The 22,364-nt window shown below is 35.8% G+C and overlaps 1 protein-coding gene across 2 annotated transcripts in view; it reads left to right on the top strand.

Annotated features, from left to right (window-relative positions):
- nphp4 (nephronophthisis 4) overlaps positions 1–22,364 on the top strand; it is a 145,376-nt gene that overhangs the window by 83,743 nt on the left and 39,269 nt on the right. For both annotated transcript variants that reach the window (XR_013326965.1, XM_077721610.1), the window contains 3 exons: positions 2,691–2,878; positions 10,685–10,845; positions 12,773–12,911. Coding sequence is in view for 1 of the 2 variants with exons in the window: in XM_077721610.1 (XP_077577736.1) it covers positions 2,691–2,878; positions 10,685–10,845; positions 12,773–12,911 (488 nt within the window). In the remaining variant the exon portion in view is untranslated. The remainder of the gene's footprint in view (positions 1–2,690; positions 2,879–10,684; positions 10,846–12,772; positions 12,912–22,364) is intronic.

Raw genomic sequence — 22,364 nt, 5'->3', positions numbered from 1 at the left:
ATTCATAACAGTCATTTTTTGCAATACAGACAGTCTATTTTATTTTACGCATTTATAAGGGAAAATATGCTGTCTTTTCTCATGTCAAAATATTCATAAAAGCAATTTCTCCAACAGACAGGCTATTTAATTTTGAGAAGATTGAATAATTACAGCCAATTAAATAATCAAAATTTTGGCACATCAACACCATTAATGGTATTGCAGTTTAATGTAATTTGGTAGAATTGCTTTTTTGAATTAATTGCAGTACTGACATTTATTTCCTTCATTTTTTTGCGTATCCATATAAAGAGCCACATGTGGCTCCCGAGCCATAGGTTCCCTAACCCTGATCTTATCCAAAAAAATGAAGATTAAAGCAGCTCTAGATGTAGTATCTGGTTTCCATATTTTAGCTCACAGCAAAGAGCCAGATGCACTCATTAAAAGAGCCACATGTGGCTCCCGAGCCATAGGTTCCCTACCCCTGGTCTAATGCAAAAAAATGAAAATTAAAGCAGTTCTAGATGTAGTATCTGGTTTCCATATTTTAGCTCACAGCAAAGAGCCAGATGCACTCATTAAAAGAGCCACATGTGGCTCCTGAGCCATAGGTTCCCTACCCCTGGTCTAATGCAAAAAAGAATATTAAAGCAGCTCTAGATCTAGTATCTGGTTTCCATATTTTAGCTCACAGCAAAGAGCCATATGTACCCATCAAAAGAGCCACATGTGGCTCCCGAGCCATAGGTTCCCTACCCCTGGTCTAATGCAAAAAAAATGAAGATTAAAGCAGCTCTAGATGTAGTATCTGTTTTTCATATTTTAGCTCACAGCAAAGAGCCAGATGCACTCATTAAAAGAGCCACATGTGGCTCCTGAGCCATAGGTTCCCTACCCCTGGTCTAATGCAAAAAAGAATATTAAAGCAGCTCTAGATCTAGTATCTGGTTTCCATATTTTAGCTCACAGCAAAGAGCCATATGTACCCATCAAAAGAGCCACATGTGGCTCCCGAGCCATAGGTTCCCTACCCCTGGTCTAATGCAAAAAAAATGAAGATTAAAGCAGCTCTAGATGTAGTATCTGTTTTTCATATTTTAGCTCACAGGTTAGCAAAGAGCCAGATGCAATCATCAATAGAGCCATATGTGGCTCCTAAGCCATGTTATAGGTCATTTATATAATTTTGCATGCTCGTACACTACACACACACACACATATATATATATATGCTAACATTTCTCGCAAAAACACATTTCCTGTCAGTAGCCTTTCCATCAACAAACAACACAAAAGCCTCCGAAGCGGCGGCGCCCACTCAGTGACAGCGGAAGATACGTGGCAATTACACAGCCGGACTCCGGCGCCCTTTTCTAATACTGTGTGCAATGTCAGCAGTTCAACCAACGCTGCCTTTCTTTGTTGCTGTTCATCATGTTGTCATAACATTTTGTGCAAGAGCACTTACAATACATTTCTGTTCAATGTATGTCGTTAACAATAGAATGCAACGCGTCCTTTTATAACTTTTAGAAGGAGAATGACAGCAGATAAAATTGTACAACTCAGGAGTGTCCAATCTACAGCACATGGACCAACAACAATGATGTTTTTTAAAAAAAAAAATGGTGTTGCGGGCACATTCTTTTGACAAAAGTGCGTTTCGGAAAGATGGTGTTAAACCAGATATTGGCAAACTACGGCCTGCTGGCCACATACGGTATTTTAATCTAACGTTTTAACAATAACGTTGTCCAATTTTTTGAACATTTGAATGTTTCTTAATACATTCCTTTTTACTTTATACTTTACTTTGTACTCTATACTTTGTACATAATGCTTTTACTTTAATTTGTACTTTATACCTTATACTTTTTTCTTTACTTTGTACTTTATACTTTGTACTTTATACTTTTTACTTTATGCTTTTTACTTTATACTTTTTGCTTTATACTTTTTACTTTATACCTTTTACTTATACTTTTTACTTTATACCTTTTACTTTATACTTTTTACTATATACTTTTTACTTTATACCTTTTACTTTTCTTTGTACTTTATACTTTTCACTTTACTTTGTACTTTATACTTTTTTCTTTACTTTTTACTTTGTAATTTATACTTTTTACTTTACTTTGTAATTTATACTTTTTACTTTACTTTGTACTTTATACTTTTTATTTTACTTTGTACTTTATACTTTACTTTGTACTTTATACTTTACTTTGTACTTTATACTTTACTTTGTACTTTATACTTTTTTTTACTTTGTACTTTATACTTTCCTTTGTACTTTATACTTTACTTTGTACTTTATACTTTTTATTTTACTTTGTACTTCATACTTTTTACTTTACTTTGTACTTTATACTTTACTTTGTACTTTATACTTTTTATTTTACTTTGTACTTCATACTTTTTACTTTACTTTGTACTTTATACTTTTTACTTTACTTTGTACTTTATACTTTTTAATATATCTCTAGTAATGTAGATTTCCAAAAAAATAGCTACAAAAATATTGGTCTACGTAATTCTACACAATTTTCCCACAAAAAAAGCATACCATGAAAATAGTCACAAAAATAAAATTTAAAAAACCAGATCGACCGCCTGCGGTCAATTATGCTTATTATGTTACCTTTATTTTCTTTGACAATTGTACATGGTTAAACTGGTTGATTTTTTTTTAACCCCTTCACTAGAATACCAATGGAAGGACTTGAACCAGAGTGGCCTGCCAACATCCATTTGACATTCCAGTTCTACCGTTTTGCACCAGTCACATCACAGCAACTTGGACTAATGAACAGCGAGAAGGCGGCGCAGAAAGCCAGTGGGCTGTTTCCTAGTGTACTCGCCTCCATTAACAACGACGGCACTCTAAACTCTGGTAATTATACACTTTTGCATAGGGAAGACTTTCAGTGGCAGCATTTGGCATGGAACACATGGCCGTTTCTTGACATCTTCAGTTTGTTTAATGGTGCATTGATCTTAGATTTAATTTATCGCAACACTATTTTACATCAACAGCCTCATTTACGTTGATGTAATAATGCTGAATAAGTAACACAAAAAACACTAGCAAAAAGTAGTTTTTTTATCCTTAGTATACTTTATGACTGATAGGATGAAACACCCATCCAACTCAAATTAATCAAATAAATCAAACATATTTTGATAGACGATTAGTCATTGTTGACCTGAAAACGTTTCAGATCCTATTTTTGGGTTGCTCGGACGTTTGGTCGCCGGTCTTTTGGTCGCTGGACGTTTGGTCGCCGGACGTTTGATCACCTGACGTTTGGTCACCTGACGTTTGGTCAGCGGTCTTTTGGTCGCCGGTCTTTTGGTCGCCGGTCTTTTGGTCGCCGGTCTTTTGGTCGCCGGTCTTTTGGTCGCCGGTCTTTTGGTCGCCGGTCTTTTGGTCGCCGGTCTTTCGGTCGCCGGTCTTTTGGTCGCCGGTCTTTTGGTCGCCGGTCTTTTTGGTCGCTGGTCTTTTTGGTCGCCGGTCTTTTTGGTCGCCGGTCTTTTTGGTCGCCGGTCTTTTTGGTCGCCGGTCTTTTTGGTCGCCGGTCTTTTTGGTGGCCGGTCTTTTTGGTCGCCGGTCTTTTGGTCTCAAAATTATATCCATGAGAGAGAGTTTAATATCTAAGTACTGTTTAATATCTAAGTACATTTGACCAGGGACCAAAAGACCGGGGACCAAAAGACCGGGGACCAAAAGACTGGCGACCAAAAGACCGGCGACCAAAAGACCGGCGACCAAAAGACCGGCGACCAAAAGACCGGCGACCAAAAGACCGGCGACCAAAAGACCGGCGACCAAAAGACCGGCGACCAAAAGACCGGCGACCAAAAGACCGGCGACCAAAAGACCGGTCACGCTTTTTGGAAACCCATAATATTAAATACTCTCATATTTATTTAATTTTTTTAGTGCAAAATATATGTATTGCAAATAACATAAAACATTATTTGAATTCCTTTATTTAAAAATTAGAACATATCAAATGGAGTGGATTTTCTTTATAATTCATCCAATTTTTTTCATTTTTAACATTTGATACTGCATTGCCCACCCAAATATTCGTATTGGCTCAACATTCGACCCCACGTTTCCGCTAAAAATTTTAAAGCACCAACAGCGAAACATAGCGACTGAGTTACTACTGGCGGCGATTCAAAGTTCACTGCAGACATGAAATAGAGTAGAGTGCAGAACCTCTCACCCTCAAACCCAAACACTTCTGGCGCTGTGAGCAAAGTGCGCATCAGCGACACAAGTCACAACACTTGTGGCTCATGTCAAAATATAAGCATGGGGTTCTTCTCTATGTACTGGATGACAGATTGGACCCCCTGATATGTTGGCTCTAGACTGTAGACCAGGGGTGGGAAAACTTTTTGGCCTGGGGGCCATCTTGACTTTAAAAATGTGACAGATGGGCCGGGTCAGCACAAGACACGATAACATATAAAAAAGTGCATCCATTAACAGTACATATGAAACATAAACAGAGAAAAAAAGGACTAAAGTATTAACATACTCATCATTAAAGTAAAAAATATAAAGTACTAACTCAAGTAACAAGGAATGTATTAAGAAATATTAAAATGTAATTTAAAAAAAACTTAGAGGGGCTGTAACACAAAAAACAAATTAGAGTGGACACAGCTACTGCCACTGGCTTCCACGTGATGGCGCCATTTTGGGGAGGAAAATATTTGGACAACGTCTGCTTTCATTAAGATTTGAGATATGAGCTTAATACGTTCCGGGACCAAGGTTGTATGTCAATATACAAACGAACTTTTGCCATAGAAATGAACTAAATATAAGACTTTTTTGCACGGCAACGCGCTCGTAACATAACATAAACACATTTAAATGAATTTTATCAAAATTGACAAAAAAGCAACTTTTTAAGGCCCAGCGCTTGTAGATATCTTTACGAGATGCGGTGAAAAGACTCGGTGACTCGGTCTGCTCGTATCTCAAGGCAAAAATTTGCTCAGAATTTTCCTTGTATCTCAAAATTTCTCGTATGTTGATACACTCTTATCTCAAGGTATTACTGTGTAGCCGAGCTATATATATATATATATATATATATAACATAGTAGTTCTTTCACTTGACTCCCACTTGATGGCAGTGTTTTCTGTTATATTCACTAATTATGTAAAGCGATGGCTGCCACTCAGAAGTTGTACCCAGCGGCAACCGTCACTTTCAATTGTTGGACAATTCATGACCTGCGTGAGGGAACTATGTGTTGTTATGGTTGCTACCCTCAAGTCTTTACACCCGTTGGTCCAGCTTGCGATTTGCATTTAGTCTACTCGTGACATGGGTGAGTCATACCTGTCAATCTCTGCCGATAACTGCCCTTATAAATGATTATGATTCCCTGTATAAACCCCCAAAAAAACGTACAAACACCGTACGACGCATGATTACTCGCGGTAACTCGTTTCTTACTACGTGGCTCCTCCATGCTTGCTTCCACGATATTTACTCTATGTACAACATCATAGTAGTCCGGATGGAGGATCTTCTGCAGTTTTTTTGCACGTAAGAAACATCGTTATTGGGAGTTGTGAACATTGTTTTTTTGGGCGGTGAAGATGCGCCTGGAAACAGCCATGACGTCATCAATGCCATTCCTGAACTCTTACCATGTCATTGACCATTTCTTTGGCCTTTTTTTGATACCTTGTACTTTATACTTTTTTAAACTTTTTACTTCATACTTTTTACTATACTTTATACTTTTTACTTGACTTTGTATTTTACACTTTTAACTTGACTTTGTACTTTATACTTTTTACTTGACTTTGTACTTTATAGTTTTCATTTTACCTTTTACTTTATACTTTTTCTTTACTTTTTACTTTATACTTTTTACTATACTTTATACTCTTTACTTGACTTTATACTTTTTTACTTTACTTTGTACTTTATACTTTATACTTTACTTCGTATGACTACATGACTATCTGGATTTTAGCCAAAATGGTCTTGTTGAGATCGGTTTTCATAAATATTGGCGATTTTTTTATTATTTATTTATTTTTTTCCCGTACAAAAGTCAGTGTACGGCGTACATGATTTGAAATGGTAATAAAAAAACATATAAAATACGTATAAAACGTACTAGTTAACAGGTATGGTGACTTGTTTTGTTAACAAACACCTAAAAAAGATTGTGCCTGACCTAATTTGCTTACTCAAGAGATATGAAGATGATATTCAGGATGTGAGCAGGATTATGATTTATTTCCCTCCTCTTCAACCTGTTGTTGAAAGGCTGTTTTGTGATGTTGCATGATGTTCAATGACGCCTCTTCTCCTTCAATCAGCCAAACTGTGACGGATTGGTGTCTATTCATGTCACGACAAATGAAATGGAAGAGATATTACATCCACTTTTAAAGTCTGATATTGTACACAAACATCCCTATGCTTACCCACGGGCCTTTTTTTAGACAGATTCTGGATTATCATGGTCAATATTTTCTCTGTTATATCATCCAGGCAGGATTTTTTTATTGATAGATACAAGCATTAAAACCCTCACTTTACAGGAGGTTGAATGTTTACAAATATGCTGGTTGATATATATATATTTTTTTTTTAATATCAGTAGTCCTTGGATGACGACTCGGTTTACAGTCTTACACTGGTTACGTAATATGAATTTCTGCCTAAATCGTATTTAACTATGGAAGTTAAAATTTGTATTAAAATACTTTTCTCGCATATAGGCCGTATTCGTCGCTCATAAAAAATGATGACTGAATCGATTGTACGGCTTATATGCGCACAAATTAGACTTGATGGTGCTCGGACGTTTGGTCGCTAGTCTTTTGGTCACTGGTCTTTTGGTCACTGGTCTTTTGGTCGCCGGTCTTTTGGTCGCCGGTCTTTTGGTCGCCGGTCTTTTGGTCGCCGGTCTTTTGGTCGCCGGTCTTTTGGTCGCCGGTCTTTTGGTCGCCGGTCTTTTGGTCGCCGGTCTTTTGGTCGCCGGTCTTTTAGTCGCCGGTCAAATGGTGACAAAGTTTACTGTTGAAACTAGCTTTAAAAATTATATTCATGAGAGAGAGAGTTTAATATCTAAGAGAGAGAGTTTATTATCTAAGTACTGTTTAATATCTAAGTGCTGTTTAATATCTAAGTACTGTTTAATATCTAAGTACTGTTTCATATCTAATAAGTACATTTGACCGGCGACCGAAAGACCGGCGACCAAAAGACTGGCGAACAAAAGACCAGTGACCAAACGTCTGGTCACAAACTTGACATGCACGAAACGCCATAACGCAAGACAATGTGGGCGATATGGTCATTTATTTCAAAATAGATGAAATATAAATAGATAAAACACTTAACCAAATGTGTTTTGTTGTCTATAAACAAAGTTCAAGAAGAAAAGCAACATTTTACGAATAGCCAATCTAGAAGACAATCCTTTCGATTAATAAAGTATCTCAGAAATACCATGTGCAATGTTTTTTCTTAAGATTTTCCCTTCAAAGTAAAACATTTGTACTCCCTATTAAAACCATGAATATGGAGGTGAAAATTGTAAATCAGGGGGCGGCTTATACGAGAGAAATATTAAAATTCAATGATTTTTAAGGCAATTCTAAGGGTAATATGCGAGTAAATACGGTATGTCCTAAATACGAAGAAACTATGGTGCAGGGGACTCCATTGCGGCGTCTTAAAGTCGAAACGTTTTGGGTCGAGGACATTGTAATCAGGGGACTCCCTCAATTGTTAACAAGTCAGTCATTAAAGTGACACTGTGTCTTTTTACCCAGAAAAATTCATTCAAGAATGAATGGAATCTTTGCAAAATATGTTTTCAAAACACTTTTCATTCTTGTTTATTTTCTTGGAATCACCCAATCAATTCCGTCATTGGATTTCTTTACAAAAGTCTTGCCTCACACACACACACACACACACACACACACACACACACACACACACACACACACACACACACACATTAGTCATCTATCATACCGCATCTCAAGGCCATGACGGTTGTTTTTGTTCCTGCCGGGACTCCATTTTATTGCTATCAGTGTCAGCATACCAAACTTTCTTTATTATACACTGTCAATCACAACAACGCAATATTGTGACAATTGCGATTGTACAAATATGTAATTTATGTGTCGCTTCAATTCTCCGTCCATCTAAAAATCGTAAATGTACCGTATTTTCACGACTATAAGGCGCACCACATTATAAGGTGCACCCTCAATGAATGACATTTTTTCCATTATAAGGTGCACTGTATTATAAGGCGCACTGTATTATGAGGCGCACTGTATTATGAGGCGGACTGTATTATAAGGCGCACTGTATTATGAGGCGCACTGTATTATAAGGCGCACTGTATTATAAGGCGCACTGTATTATAAGACGCACTGTATTATAAGGCGCACTGTATTATAAGGTGCACTGTATTATAAGGCACACTATTATAAGGCGCACTGTTTTATAAGGCGCACTGTATTATAAGGCGCACTGTCAATTTTGGAAGAAATTTAAGACGTTTAAGTGTGCCTTATAGTCGTGAAAATGTCGGTAATTGCTATTGACTTCCAGGTGTGAAGCACTCACTACTTTACAGTCACCTCTAGAGCCAGCCCCTGTTGATATTTTGGATTTTTTTTGGTATAAAATCTTGCAGTGGGGGAGGAGCTATATGATGGAAGATTTTGTAAACTAATCTGCATATTTAACAGTATTCTGTCAGTTCAGGCGTTTATGATTTTTTAATATCCGACAGTGGCGGTTTTTCGTTTTTCTTTTTTTCCATATATAAGGCGCACTGGATTGTAGGGCGCACTGTCTATTTTGGAGAAAATGTAAGACTTTTAAGTGCATCTTATAGTGGTGAAAATAGGGTAATTGCTATTGTCTTCCAGGTATGAAGCACTCACTACTTTACAGTCACCTCTAGAGCCAGCCATTGTTGATGTTTTGGATTTTTTTTTGTGTAAAATCTTGCAGTGGGGGAGGAGCTATATGATGGAAGATGTTGTAAACTAAGATGGCATCTGCATATTTAACAGAATTGTTTCAGTTCAGGCGTTTGTGTTTTTTTAATATCCGACAGTGGTGGTTTTTTGGTTTTCCGGTTTTTCCATATATAAGGCGCACTGTCTATTTTGGGGAACATTTCAGACTTTTAAGTGCGCCTTATAGTCGTGAAAATACAGTAAAAGGGATGAATTTAGCATGTCCCTTTTTTTTTTTTTAGCCTGCAGCGCTTCTATGCCTTGTTTTTTTGTCCAGCATGATTTCCAGGCTGCTTGACCTGCTGCGAACACATCAGACAATCTATCCTACGTGTGTAGTTTGTGTTACAAGGCGACTTGCGACTCTGTTGGGTGTCGCTCCAAGTCAGTCGACCTACACATTGTATATCTCCCTCTTAGCCTTTCCTTTTTTGCGCTTCCATTGCTACAAGCTTGTGGCATGCTGGGAAAATTAATGGTCCAAGTGGAGACATCCTGAGTCGTAAAGGCCAGATGGATGCTGAAAGAATTTGCTATGGTTCCTGTTAAAAAAGGAAATAGTTGTCATTAGAACTGCCACCATTGATCAACTAATCAACAACTATATTTTTTGGACACTGGAGTATAAGTCGCGGACAAATGTAATGAAAATAATAGGTTTGTCATCTGATTAAATACATTTTCAGATAACTAATGTCTCTGAAATAAGGGTGTCGGACTTGGGTTGGTTTGCGGGCCGGTTTAACGTCAACTCGATTTCATGTGGGTCGGACCATTTTAGATATAATATTTAGATTTTTTTTTATAAATGGATTAAAATCCCTGAATATTCAGTTTTTTATCGATCTAAAACTTTTTTAAATTTTTTTTAGATTTTACAAAATGATTTTTGAACTAAAAACACAGAAAAAATGATTAAAAAATGACAATTATTAATTTAAAAGGGGGAAAATCAGGAAATTTAATATACACCTTTATTTTATTTTATACGGACCATTTTAGATATAATATTTAGATATTTTTTGATAAATAAATGAAAAGAACTGGATTAAAAGACCTGCATATTCAGTTTTCCTATAGATCTAAGACATATTTATTTTAGCTTATTTTTAAATATATTTTTAGATTTTTAAAAATGATTTTTAAACTAAAAAAAAACTGAAAAATGGATTAAAAAATTACAATTATTGAGTTAAAAAGGGGGAAAATTAGGAAATTCAATATACATCATTTTAATTTAACTTCATTTTAATTTGATCCTAAAAACAGAAAATCGCCACTCATGATTTACTTTCCCGAACCACACAAAATGATGCGGCGGGCCAGATTTGGCCCGCGGGCCGCCTTTTTGACACCTGTGCTCTATTTAATGTTATTTTTTTCATTTTTTTAATCTATCAATGGAAAAACTAATAACCTAACATTTAAAAATATAAAAACCAAGATTTTTCTACAGTCTCCCTCTGTTTAGTACATGACGTTATAGCTGTATCTGGAAAGGCATTTTATTTATTTATTTATTTTTACAATGAAAATAAAAATAGACCTTCAATCTTTTTCTGAATTGTGTTTATTTTTTTACCAAGCCTGTTTTTTTTTTACCTGCCAACCCCTAAAAATACATGAACAAATTCATTATCTGTCTTCACGCAGAGTCTCCTGGGCTACAGGTAGAGTTCCGTGTGGATGACAGTTTTCTCAAGCCAGGAGAAAAGTGTCACTTTCTGCACTACCTGGCCCTTCACACCATGCGAGTTGACATCTGGGACAGTGACTCATTGCGACTCATAGGTTCAACAGCCATTGAGCTCAAGGTAACACACTCCCAGAGCTATAGAGTCTTCATTTTTTTTTTTTTTTGGGAGCTGAACCGATACTCTCTTCATCTTTCTTACAGAACAAACTCATATTACAATTCATGTGGCATTTTAACCGCTAGCGATATACCATAATTTATGATCGACTGCTTTCTGTTTTCATATCCCATTTTTGGCATAACAGGGCATTCATCATTGATTCATGAATCATTTGCAGATTTCTAGATTTTATTTCCTGAAACACATTAGTAAAAGAAGTAGAATCCATTTTCAGTACAAAAAGCATAAAAATAAATATATTAATCTTTTTTATCGTCATTGTACTGACTGAAAAAAAAGACTTTTTTGGAAAATTACACTTATTTACAATATTTATATTCATATCTTTAGCCATATGACATAGTTATTTTACTACAGTGGTACCTCAAGATACGAGTTTAATGTGTTCCATTCTCAGTACATAAAGTATAAAAAAATATATAGTTATCTTTTTTTGTCATTGTACTGACTGAAAAATAAAGACCTTTTTGGAAAATTACACTTATTTACAAGTATTTATATTCATATCTTTAGCCATATGACATAGTTATTTTACTACAGTGGTACCTTGAGATATGAGTTTAATGCCTTCCGGGACTGAGCTCGTATGTCAATTTTCTCGTAACTCAAACGAACGTTTCCCATTGAAATGAACTTAAAAACTAATTACTTTGTTCTAAACCTCTGAAAAAACACCCAAAACAGGATATTGGATTTGAAAAACATTTTTATTTTGTTGTAATTGGTCATCTATTCACAAAGTAACAAATAACTAGTGGTTTAATAGTACTAAAATGTGTTTAATATTATTAGAATTAGACGGATTTTGCGAGAGACTTTTTGCACGGTAACGCGCTCGTAACATAACACAAACAAATTTGAATGAACTTGGATTACAATGCAGATACATTAAAAAATAAGTTCAATCTAACCTTGCACTAAACTTAATTCGAATTTTGTTTTAAATTTTGATACATTTCTTCCCCCGGGTTGGCTTTATTTGCCCCGCCTCCACCCTGACTTTCAGATGCAACCTATCGTAGGTGGTTTGCTTTTGTCTTCGTGCGTTCAAAGTAAAGTATAAAGGACAAAGTAAAGTAAAAAGTATAAATTACAAAGTAAAGTGAAAAGTATAAAATACAAAGTCAAGTAAAAAGTATAAAGTACAAAGTAAAGTAAAACAAAAAAGTATATAGTAAAAAGTCTAAAGTAAAAAGCAAAGTAAAAAGTATAAACTACAAAGTAAAGTTACAAGTATAAAGTACAAAGTAAAGTAAAAGTATAAAGTACGGGTTGGCACTATTTGCCCCGCCTCCACCCTAACTTTCAGATGCAACCTATCGAAGGTGGTTTGCTTTTGTCTTCCCTTCAAAATATTCTGAAAATGATGCACACAAATGTCCCCACAATAGGATAACGCACGACCACTTGCCAACGAGAAGTAATATATAAACCTCTCATATTAGCGATCGTTCCGCCATCTGAATTGACTACCGGAAAAAAAAACACTGAAAAAAATGCAAGGCTCCGCCCAGTGCTCTTGACATTACACAAGGAAGTTGCAATGGGAAAGACAGTGGCCATGATGTCCTTATGAGCAGCCTCTTGCGTCCCCTGTCTACTTGTATATCAAAATTTGTCTCATATCTCAAGATAAATATTTGCGCAAATTGTTACCCTTATCTCAAATATCCCGTATGTCAAGGTATTACTGTATACATGAAATCACACAAATTTGTTACCCTGGGACCACAAGATTTATTTTTTTATTTTTTTATTAATACAAAAAGCATAACATTGAAATAGCAAACTTCAAATTATTTAGAAGTTTATTTTCAAGTACTACATTGTTATTCAATAATTTTACCTTTGTCATTATCTGCAGTGCATGTTACGGCATGGCAAAATGGCAGTGCAGGCCGTCCATGACTTGGATATTTTAACAAGTGAAGATCTGGGAGAGGAAGCCTTGGCAATGCACACTGTTGTCAGGGGTCGGCTACACATGCGCACTGGAAACATTGGTAAGTATTTTTAACTTAGAAGAATACAAAGAATGGAATCAATTGTTTAGTGAATCTGATGATTATGAATCAAACTTTGAATTTTTAAAAAATATTATGATGATGAATTTGACTTTAAGGATTTAAAATTTGCAGTTACCAGTATTTGTGACAATTTTTGGTATGAGCTGAGAAAAACAAAATAAAATAGTATACCAACTTTTAGTCACAAATTATGGGTACACGTTATACATGGGTGCGCGTTATACCCACAATAATTCACTGGTTTTGATTCATGACTTTGGATTCACAATTAAGGATTCTTGATTTAGGATTCATGATTTAGGATTCTCAATTTAGGATTCTCGATTTAGGATATACGATTTAGGATTCTTAATTTAGGATTCACGATTTAGGATTCACTGTTTAGGATTCACGATTTATGATTATCGATTTAGGATTCTCGACTTAGGATTCATGATTTAGGACTCGATAATTAGGATTCTAAATTTAGGATTTACGATTTAAGATTCACGACTCATTCACGATTTAGGATTCACGGTTTAGGATTCACGATTTAGGGTTATCGATTTTGTATTCTCGATTCAGGATTCTCGATTCAGGATTCTCGATTCAGGATTCTCGATTCAGGATTCTCGATTCAGGATTCTCGATTCAGGATTCTCGATTCAGGATTTACAATTTAGGATTCACGACTCAAGATTCACGATTTAATATTAAAATCAATGGTTCAATAATGAATATTGTACTCAGCACTTTCCTGTAAGGTGATATTTTTTTCCCTAAAAGTAATTTTTGGTTGTCTAAAGTTGGAAACCGACTCAGAAATCAAGTTCCACATGCTTATAAACAAAAACACTTGTAGCACTGAACTATTTTCATGTCATAGTTCCACATCATCAAGCTAGAACGCTCCCTATTTCATCCGTTTCTCCTGCACTTACTCACTTTGGTCCTTTGCAAAAAAAATGGCTGCTGGCAGTAGCTTTTCTTTGCCGTATATTTACAGCTGAAAGATACTTTCTCTCATAAACAGCACATCATTCTGCTTTGCCATATAGAAACGCTACAAATTGCTATTGTCAGGGCTAAATACACCGCCACTTTCTCATTGTGCTTATCACACAAAGCAGGTTGAGAGTGCAATCGCTTATTGGATAGAAGTGGAGAGGGAGTGGAAAGAATTGCGTCGGCAATGTAAATTTCAATCAATCCTCAGTTATCCATCAGGCAGCTGGGTGGACGTTCAGAATCAATTTGGAAAAGGAGGGACGACTCACAAGTTTTTTGGTGGGTTTCGTCATCCGTGACCATGTTTACGTTGCGTGAATGGAAATTGTTTTGTCATTGTTTTGGTTTGTAGACGTTCAGAGATATTGGTGAGAGTTCAAATGAATCAGGATTTCGTTTTTGTGATCGTGTTTTTCGAATATGGAAGTTTTCCATTGTAGCGGAATTTGTCAGCAGGGGGCAGTAGAGCTTACGAGGATGTAGATTTAGAGACTAATGATGGAAATTAGCTACGATCAGCTACAGTCTTACATACCGTATTTTTACGACTATAAGGCGCACTTAAAAGTCTTAAATTTTCTCCAAAATAGACAGTGCGCCTTATAATCCTGTGCGCCTTATATATGGAAAAAACAGAAAACCATAAACGAAAAACCACCACTGTCGGATATTAAAAAAACAAAAACTGAAACAACTGAACTGAAACAATACTGTTAAATATGCAGATGCCATCGTAGTTTACAACATCTTCCATCATATAGCTCCTCCCCCACTGCAAGATTTTATACAAAAAAATCCAAAACATCAACAATGGCTGGCTCTAGAGGTGACTGTTTAGTGAGTGCTTCATACTTGGAATACCTCAATAGCAATTACCGTATTTTCACGACTATAAGGCGCACTTAAAAGTCTTAAATTGTCTCCAAAATGGACAGTGCGCCTTATAATACAGTGCGCCTTATATATGGAAAAATGTCATTCATTGAGGGTGCACTTTATAATGCGGTGCGCCTCATAGTCGTGAAAATACGGTACATGCTTTGCATTACTGGGTTAAAACCCAAAGCCAAATATTATAAGACTTTATAACTGCAGTCATGTTAGCTTCCTTCCTCACATTCCCTCCCTGTTTTTTTTTCATATCCATTTAACACTTTTTTTTTGTATTTGCCTCCACTCACCATCTCAGAAAGAACACAGTGGGATGCCTTGTCATCGGGATGCCATGAATCAACAACTCTTAATGGGTGGGAGGTGGGAGGTATGAAGGGCATTCATTAGTACTTGAAAAGCCAAAAAAGTTATACACAGAGTGAAATAGATGCGCCGTGTGAAGGCCCCGACTGAGATTGGACAGGGGAGGAAATCATACCGCTCACACATGGCGAGAAGGCGAGCATTCATGCGTCCACGTTGACATATAGACAGGCAGGTGTAGTAGAGCATGAGCATCTTGTGTGATGAGGATGAAAGATGGAAATAGTCTGCAATTCAACATTGATATCACGTGAGAATATTCCCCTGTGAATTTCTAGGGCTGTATTTTGTAGATGTTGTAGAGTTCTGTCATTTTTGTACTTCTAAAAGTATTAAAATGACTCAAAATGTATCAAATGGAATGGCAGTTTTCCAATAGCACTACTTGTGCAAGTCCGCTAGCTACTTCAGAATAAAATAGCTTCTGTATTTGCGAGAGAAATGTGAAAATCATACCAAATTGTTGGCATTGTTGATATTTTGCTTGTTGATTATTCACCTATTATTTTTCATTGTTGTCTACTGTGACTACTATGCTCATATTTTTTTAACTAGGTCTACAATGTCTTCTGTGTCTTGTTTCTGTCTTGCTACTGCAACCAAGAAATTTCCTAAATACAGGATGAAATAAAATTCAAATTTAATCTAATCTAATCTTTATTTTTCCGTTTTGTCTACTGTGACTACTATGCTCATTTTTTTTAACTAGGTCTACAATGTCTTCTGTTTCTTTTGTGTCTGTCTTGCTACTGCAACCAAGAAATTTCCTGAATACAGGATGAAATAAAATTTAAATTTAATCTAATCTAATCTAATATTTGAACCACATTTTATATACTGTGATAATACACAGAGTTTTACATTTTAGATAAACATTTTAAGAACCCATTTTTTTACCTGATTCGGATCATGTGAAAATGGCATAATCGGGTTCAATTCTCGATCACATCTGGAATGTATTTAGTATCATTATTCCCCAAAACAGGCATTATTTATTGTCATTTATTATAAAGAGAAGAGTTTTCTTTGGTTAAGGATTACAGAAATCCACTATTATTCAGTTTTTTTTCTGGTAAAAATACAAATATTTTCCCCTTTTCTAATTATACTCAAAATCTATTTTATTTTTTAAATTTCAAAGAAATCTTAATAAATAAGACAATAATAAGAGAATTATCCTCTTATTTCATTTTAATACAAAATAATAAGTGGAAATTGTAAAACTCAACAATTTTAAGGCAATTTTAATTTTAAACTTTTCGGCCCGGCGGCCACTTTGTCTATAAAAATTTAACTGATGGGCGGGGTCAGCACAAGATACGATACATATAAAAAAGTGCATCCGTTAACAGTACATATGAAACATGAACAGAAAAAAGGACTTAAGTATTAACATACTCATCAATAAAATAAAGTGTAAAGTACAAACTAAAGTAAAAAGTATAAAGTACAAAGTAAAGTAAAAAGGATAAAGTAAAATAAAAAGTATAAAGTACAAAGTAAAATAAAAAGTATTAAGTAAAATAAAAAGTATAAAGTACAAAGTAAAGTAAAAAGTATTAAGTAAAACTAAAAAGTATAAAGTACAAAGTAAAGTATAAAGTATAAAGTATAAAGTGTAAAGTAAAGTATAAAGTACAAAGTAAAGTATAAAGTACAAAGTAAAGTATAAAGAACAAAGTAAAATATAGTAAAGTAAAAAGTACAAAGTAAAGTAAAAAGTACAAAGTAAAGTAAAAAGTATAAAGTACAAAGTAAAGTAAAAACAAATGTATTAAGAAATATTAAAATGTCATTTAAAAAAAGATAGAGGGTCTGTAAAACACGAAAAATGAATAAGAGTGGACAGAGCAACTGCCACTGGCTTCCACGTGACGACGCCATCTTGGGAAAAAAAAAAACATTATTTGGACAACGTTGGCGGGCCGGATTAAAACGCCTCGAGGGCCAGATGTGGCCCGCGGGCCGTAGTTTGCCCATGTTCGGCTTATACGCAGATGCGGTTTATATGCGAGAAAAAACGTCTTCTTTCTATGTGCTCAATCTACTCAGCTCAACGCTTGGTCGGATGTTAAAACATTGTCTTATATCGCTAGTGGTGGTGTTGGAGCAATTTTCTGCAGCACCTTGATAAGCCCTAGAGGGAGGACCGCAGCTGGTGAGAGTAATGAGATTCCCACTGAAAGGTTCCGTAAGTGAAACAAATTACAAGTGGAATTTACCTAACAATTAGGTTATCTTCAGGACTTCCCTAAGGGGTTATCATAGACTATTTCTTATTAATAGCTTAGCTTCACTTGTCTAAAGGCCTCCCTCTTTTCAACCTTGAGTTGAGTTGAAGAATCTGCTTATTCCGAAAGGTCAGTGAACTGGGATTTGAAAGCAGGAAAAAAAAAAAATTGATTGTTTCCAACTACTTTGAAAGTCTCTCTTGGCACTTGCTCCCATTTGTTTTGGGGCCAGTAAATTGAGAGTTTGTTGTGTGGCCTTAACCTCAAGAACTGCCAGCAGAGCAAAATGAAGTCGGTCAGCAGGGTGCTGGACAAAATGCCATTATTATTCTCATGAAACTGTGTGAAATTATCAATACGTCATAGAGTTCAGCCAACTGTTTTTGTTCCCATTACTCCTTTCCATTTGGAGTACTAAACACATTTCTAAGGTGTTCTCTTTATAGGTTAAAATCTTTATATGGAGTCGAAATAGAGAATAGCTGATTTTGACAGATTTCCCATTATTCATAACTAGAATATAGGACTACAATTATACCTCATGGACAGTGTTCCCTCGCTTATCGCAGTTTGTGTGAAATTATCAATACGTCATAGAGTTCAGCCAACTGTTTTTGTTCCCATTACTTCTTTCCATTTGGAGTACTAACCACATTTCTTAGGTGTTCTTTTTTTAGTGTTAAATTCTTTATTTTGAGTCAAAATAGAGAACTGATTTTGACAAATTTTCCATGATTCATAACTAGAATATAGGACTACAATCATACCTCTTATACAGTGTTCCCTCGCTTATCGGGGACCGGGACCACCTGCGATAAGTGCATTTCCGCGAAATAGGGATTCCCCTTCCGAAATGCTTAATTTGAATTTAATTCCAATTTTTGTATTTTTTTATTATTATTATTTATTTATTTTTTACCCCCCTGTATACAGTACACCATATAGAATACGGGTAGAGAGAGTGGAATTCATGTTATAACAAAAAAAACTGTAAAATATGTTGTTTCAATGTAATATTTGTATTTTTTTTCCAGAAAAAATCTGCGAAGCTCTGAGTCCGCGATAGCTGAACCGCGAAGTAGCGAGGGAACACTGTATTGTGGTTAATAGGTTCCAAAACCTGCTACAATAAATGAATAACTGCGATGTAGGGACGATGTTTTTCTGGTGCTTATTCAGGATTATTTGGACCTTTTTACTATTACTCACAAAGGTTGACGTTTCCCTCTGATATGGCCATCTTTACATGGCTGGGTGGTTAGCGTGTTAGCCTCAGAGTTCTGAGGTCGAGAGTTTGAACCCCGTTGGGGTCCTCACTGTGTGCAATTTGCATGTTCTCCCCTGACTTGTCTGGGTTTTCTCAGGGTACTCCGGCTTCCTCCCACATTCCAAAATTCCATGCGTTGAACATAATTAATTAATGAAGAACTAAATAAATCAATTAAAAAACGTATTTTCTCGCATATAAACCAAATTTGTGGGTCAAGAATGATGAGTGAATCAATGGTACGGCTTATATGCGCATAAATTAGACCAGTGGTCTCAAACCAGTCCTCAAAGGGCCGCAGTGGGTGCAGGTTTTCATTCCAACTCAACAAGGATACCTTTTCCAAGTGCAATCAGTTAATTAGAGTCAGGTGCTACTTATTTTAAAGACACCTGATTGGTTAAAATGTCGCCACTGGATCGGTTGGAACAAAAACCAGGACTCACTGCGGCCCTATGTGGAACCAGTTTGAGACCACTAAATTAGACTTTAAATGCACAAAACTGCAAAGTAACAACGTTGCTACGCCATAACGCAAGATAATGCGGCCGATATGGTCATTTATTTCAAAATAGAGAAAAGATAAACAGATAAAATGCTTAACAAAATTTTCTATGAATGAAATTCAAGAAAAGAAATAAACTATCCTGCATAAAACATGAAAAAACACACTGTACCTGCCAATGCTCACTTAGGGCGCCACCATTTTACCTAGGGATGACAAACAAGACCGCTATGGACACACTTCCTGGTTGTACTGCTCACATGACTTATTTTTTCAACTTGTCTACGCACAGGAAACACCCTTTCAGAATGTGCAATCCAGAAAATAATCCTTTTGATTCATACAGTATCTCAGAAATACGACATACGATGATTTTTTAAAAGATTTTCCTCCAAAGTAACACACTTGTACTCCCGAATAAAACCACAAGGTGAAAATTGTGAATCAGGAGGCGGCTTATACGCGAGAGATTTTAAAACTCAACCATTTTAAGGTAATTTCAAGGCTATGGCTTATACTTGGATGCGTCTTATATGTGAGAAAATACAGTAGCATGTTTTAATCTTTAATTAGGCTAGAACATAGTAAATTAACATGTAACAGTGTAATCCTTAGTTTGTTATTGAATTTCCAAATGATGTCCTTAATGTTGACATCATTAGGAACATAGATATTTATTTGATTAGACATTATTGTTAACTGATGTTTAGTTAGAACGCTTAAAAGATGAAATAATAGGATTATAATTGGCTTCATTATTAAGACATTTGTTTGACTGTGGGAATATGACATTTGATGTTCTTCATATTACATCCTTACAGGCTTTAATTGCATAAATCCATCCATCACCAAAACAATATTTTGTACAAAACAAAAGAACTAAAACCCTTCTAACGAGTCTTCCAAGTAGCCGTCTAAATTGTTTTATTATAGATTGACGATATTTAAACGGAAGTAATGTCCTCACAGCAGTATTTTTTAAGAAATAGAACTCCCAACAGTTCCATGGCGTCGAATCGGAAGGTGGTAAAGGCTGACGGATGATTAATTTGATGCTTTAGGACGGCAAACACGTCGGCCATTAATCTACACAACTGCTGTCTGTGTTCATGGCAACCCCGGGCTCCTATTATTCATTTAGATGTTGCCCATTATCCATTTTGTTGTTGGAGTTTGCCTCTAAAACATTTGGAGGGTGCTTTAAATGTACCCTCCAAGAATTCCTATTTGCGTACTTTGCTTTCTAGTTGGAGGTTGTAAAGCCAATGAAATATGGCAGACACTGTATTTCATATTTAAGTATCTCTCAAGTTGTATGTAGAACCTCTTCTCTATCAATTAGTAGCTCGTTTACGTTTGTTTTGACAGTCCAAAGTTGAGAAATTAATGGAGGCAATCTGTTTAAGTACCTTGCAATTTTTTTAGGGCTTTAAACATGAGAGTACTTTCGGTTTGATTTATAGACTTCAACGAGTTTTTACGCTAGATAAAACACTGTGAAGATGAATTTTTACGTAAGTATAAAGCTTACGGATTTTGGAACGTGTGGTTTTGTGCGTGCCGTTATATTTGAAGCCTTTAAATCGGAGGGTCTTTAACGTAGTTTATCCAGAGGTCACTGGAGATGGAATCTGGTTAAATGTGGGCTACATCAACTATTCCAATAAAAGGTTTTCAAATATAGATGTGGATGAACACTTTCAATGTAATGCCGGAGGAATTCATTTGCTAGATACTGAAAACTACTTAACTGACTTCCCACCAGCTTTTAGTTTGTTACTTCTGGTCACCGATCGTTTGAATTATCTTATGAGCTAAATATTTAGTTGAGAGATTTAGGATAAAAATTTAATTAGAATTAGATTTAACATTTAAATTTGTGATTTAGAACTAGTGTTCTTATTTGGGATTTAGGATTCAGGAATCAAAATTTAGGATACAGGAATCAGGATTCAGGAATCAGGATTTAGGAATCAGGATTTAGGAATCAGGATTCAGGATTTAGGAATCAGGATTCAAGATAGAGGATTTAGGAATCAGGATTGAGGACTCAGGACTCAGGATTTAGGATTTAGGAATCAGGATTTAGGATTCAGGATTCAGGAATCGGGATTCTGGAATCAGGATTCTGGAATCAGGATTCTGGAATCAGGATTCTGGAATCAGGATTCTGGAATCAGGATTCTGGAATCAGGATTCTGGAATCAGGATTCTGGAATCAGGATTCTGGAATCAGGATTCTGGAATCAGGATTCTGGAATCAGGATTCTGGAATCAGGATTCTGGAATCAGGATTCTGGAATCAGGATTCTGGAATCAGGATTCTGGAATCAGGATTCTGGAATCAGGATTCTGGAATCAGGATTCTGGAATCAGGATTCTGGAATCAGGATTCTGGAATCAGGATTCTGGAATCAGGATTCTGGAATCAGGATTCTGGAATCAGGATTCTGGAATCAGGATTCTGGAATCAGGATTCTGGAATCAGGATTCTGGAATCAGGATTCTGGAATCAGGATTCTGGAATCAGGATTCTGGAATCAGGATTCAGGACTAAGGATTCAGGAATCAGGAATCAGGAATCAGGAGTTAGGATTTAGGATTTAGGATTCATGATTCATGATTCATGATTTAGGATTTAGGATTCAGAATTCAGGAAACAGGATTTAGGATTCAGAATTCAGGAAACAGGATTTAGGAATCAGTATTCAGGATCCAGGAATCAAGATTAGGATTCAGAATTCAGGAAACAGGATTGAAGATTCAGGATTCAGAATTTGGGATTCAGGAATTTGGAATCCCGATTTAGGATTCACGATTTAGGATTCACGATTTAAAATTCATGGTTCAAATTTATGGGTTTGTGTTTGTTCTTGACGGGCAACATTTTGGGTCATTCTTGAAAACGGGTGATCCACAAAATTTAAGCGAACATTGGACACGCCAATACAACTTATCACACAGCTAATAAAGACTGAAAAAAATACCCGTTATCATTCAATTTACCGTATTTATTGAAAAATAAGTTAATACTTTCCCCCCCTCTCTTTATAGTCTCTGGGTGTTACTCATGAAGCATCTTATTTATTATTAATCGTTTTTTTCTTTATAAATGTGCGTCATATTGTCTGTATTTTTTGATCAAGTTTTTATTTCATCTCGCTCTGCAGCCTTAACATGAC

This window comes from Stigmatopora nigra, chromosome 1 (genome assembly GCF_051989575.1).
Source record: "Stigmatopora nigra isolate UIUO_SnigA chromosome 1, RoL_Snig_1.1, whole genome shotgun sequence".
In the NCBI taxonomy this organism is placed as follows: Eukaryota; Metazoa; Chordata; class Actinopteri; order Syngnathiformes; family Syngnathidae; genus Stigmatopora; species Stigmatopora nigra.
This window is presented reverse-complemented; position numbering and strand designations above follow the sequence as displayed.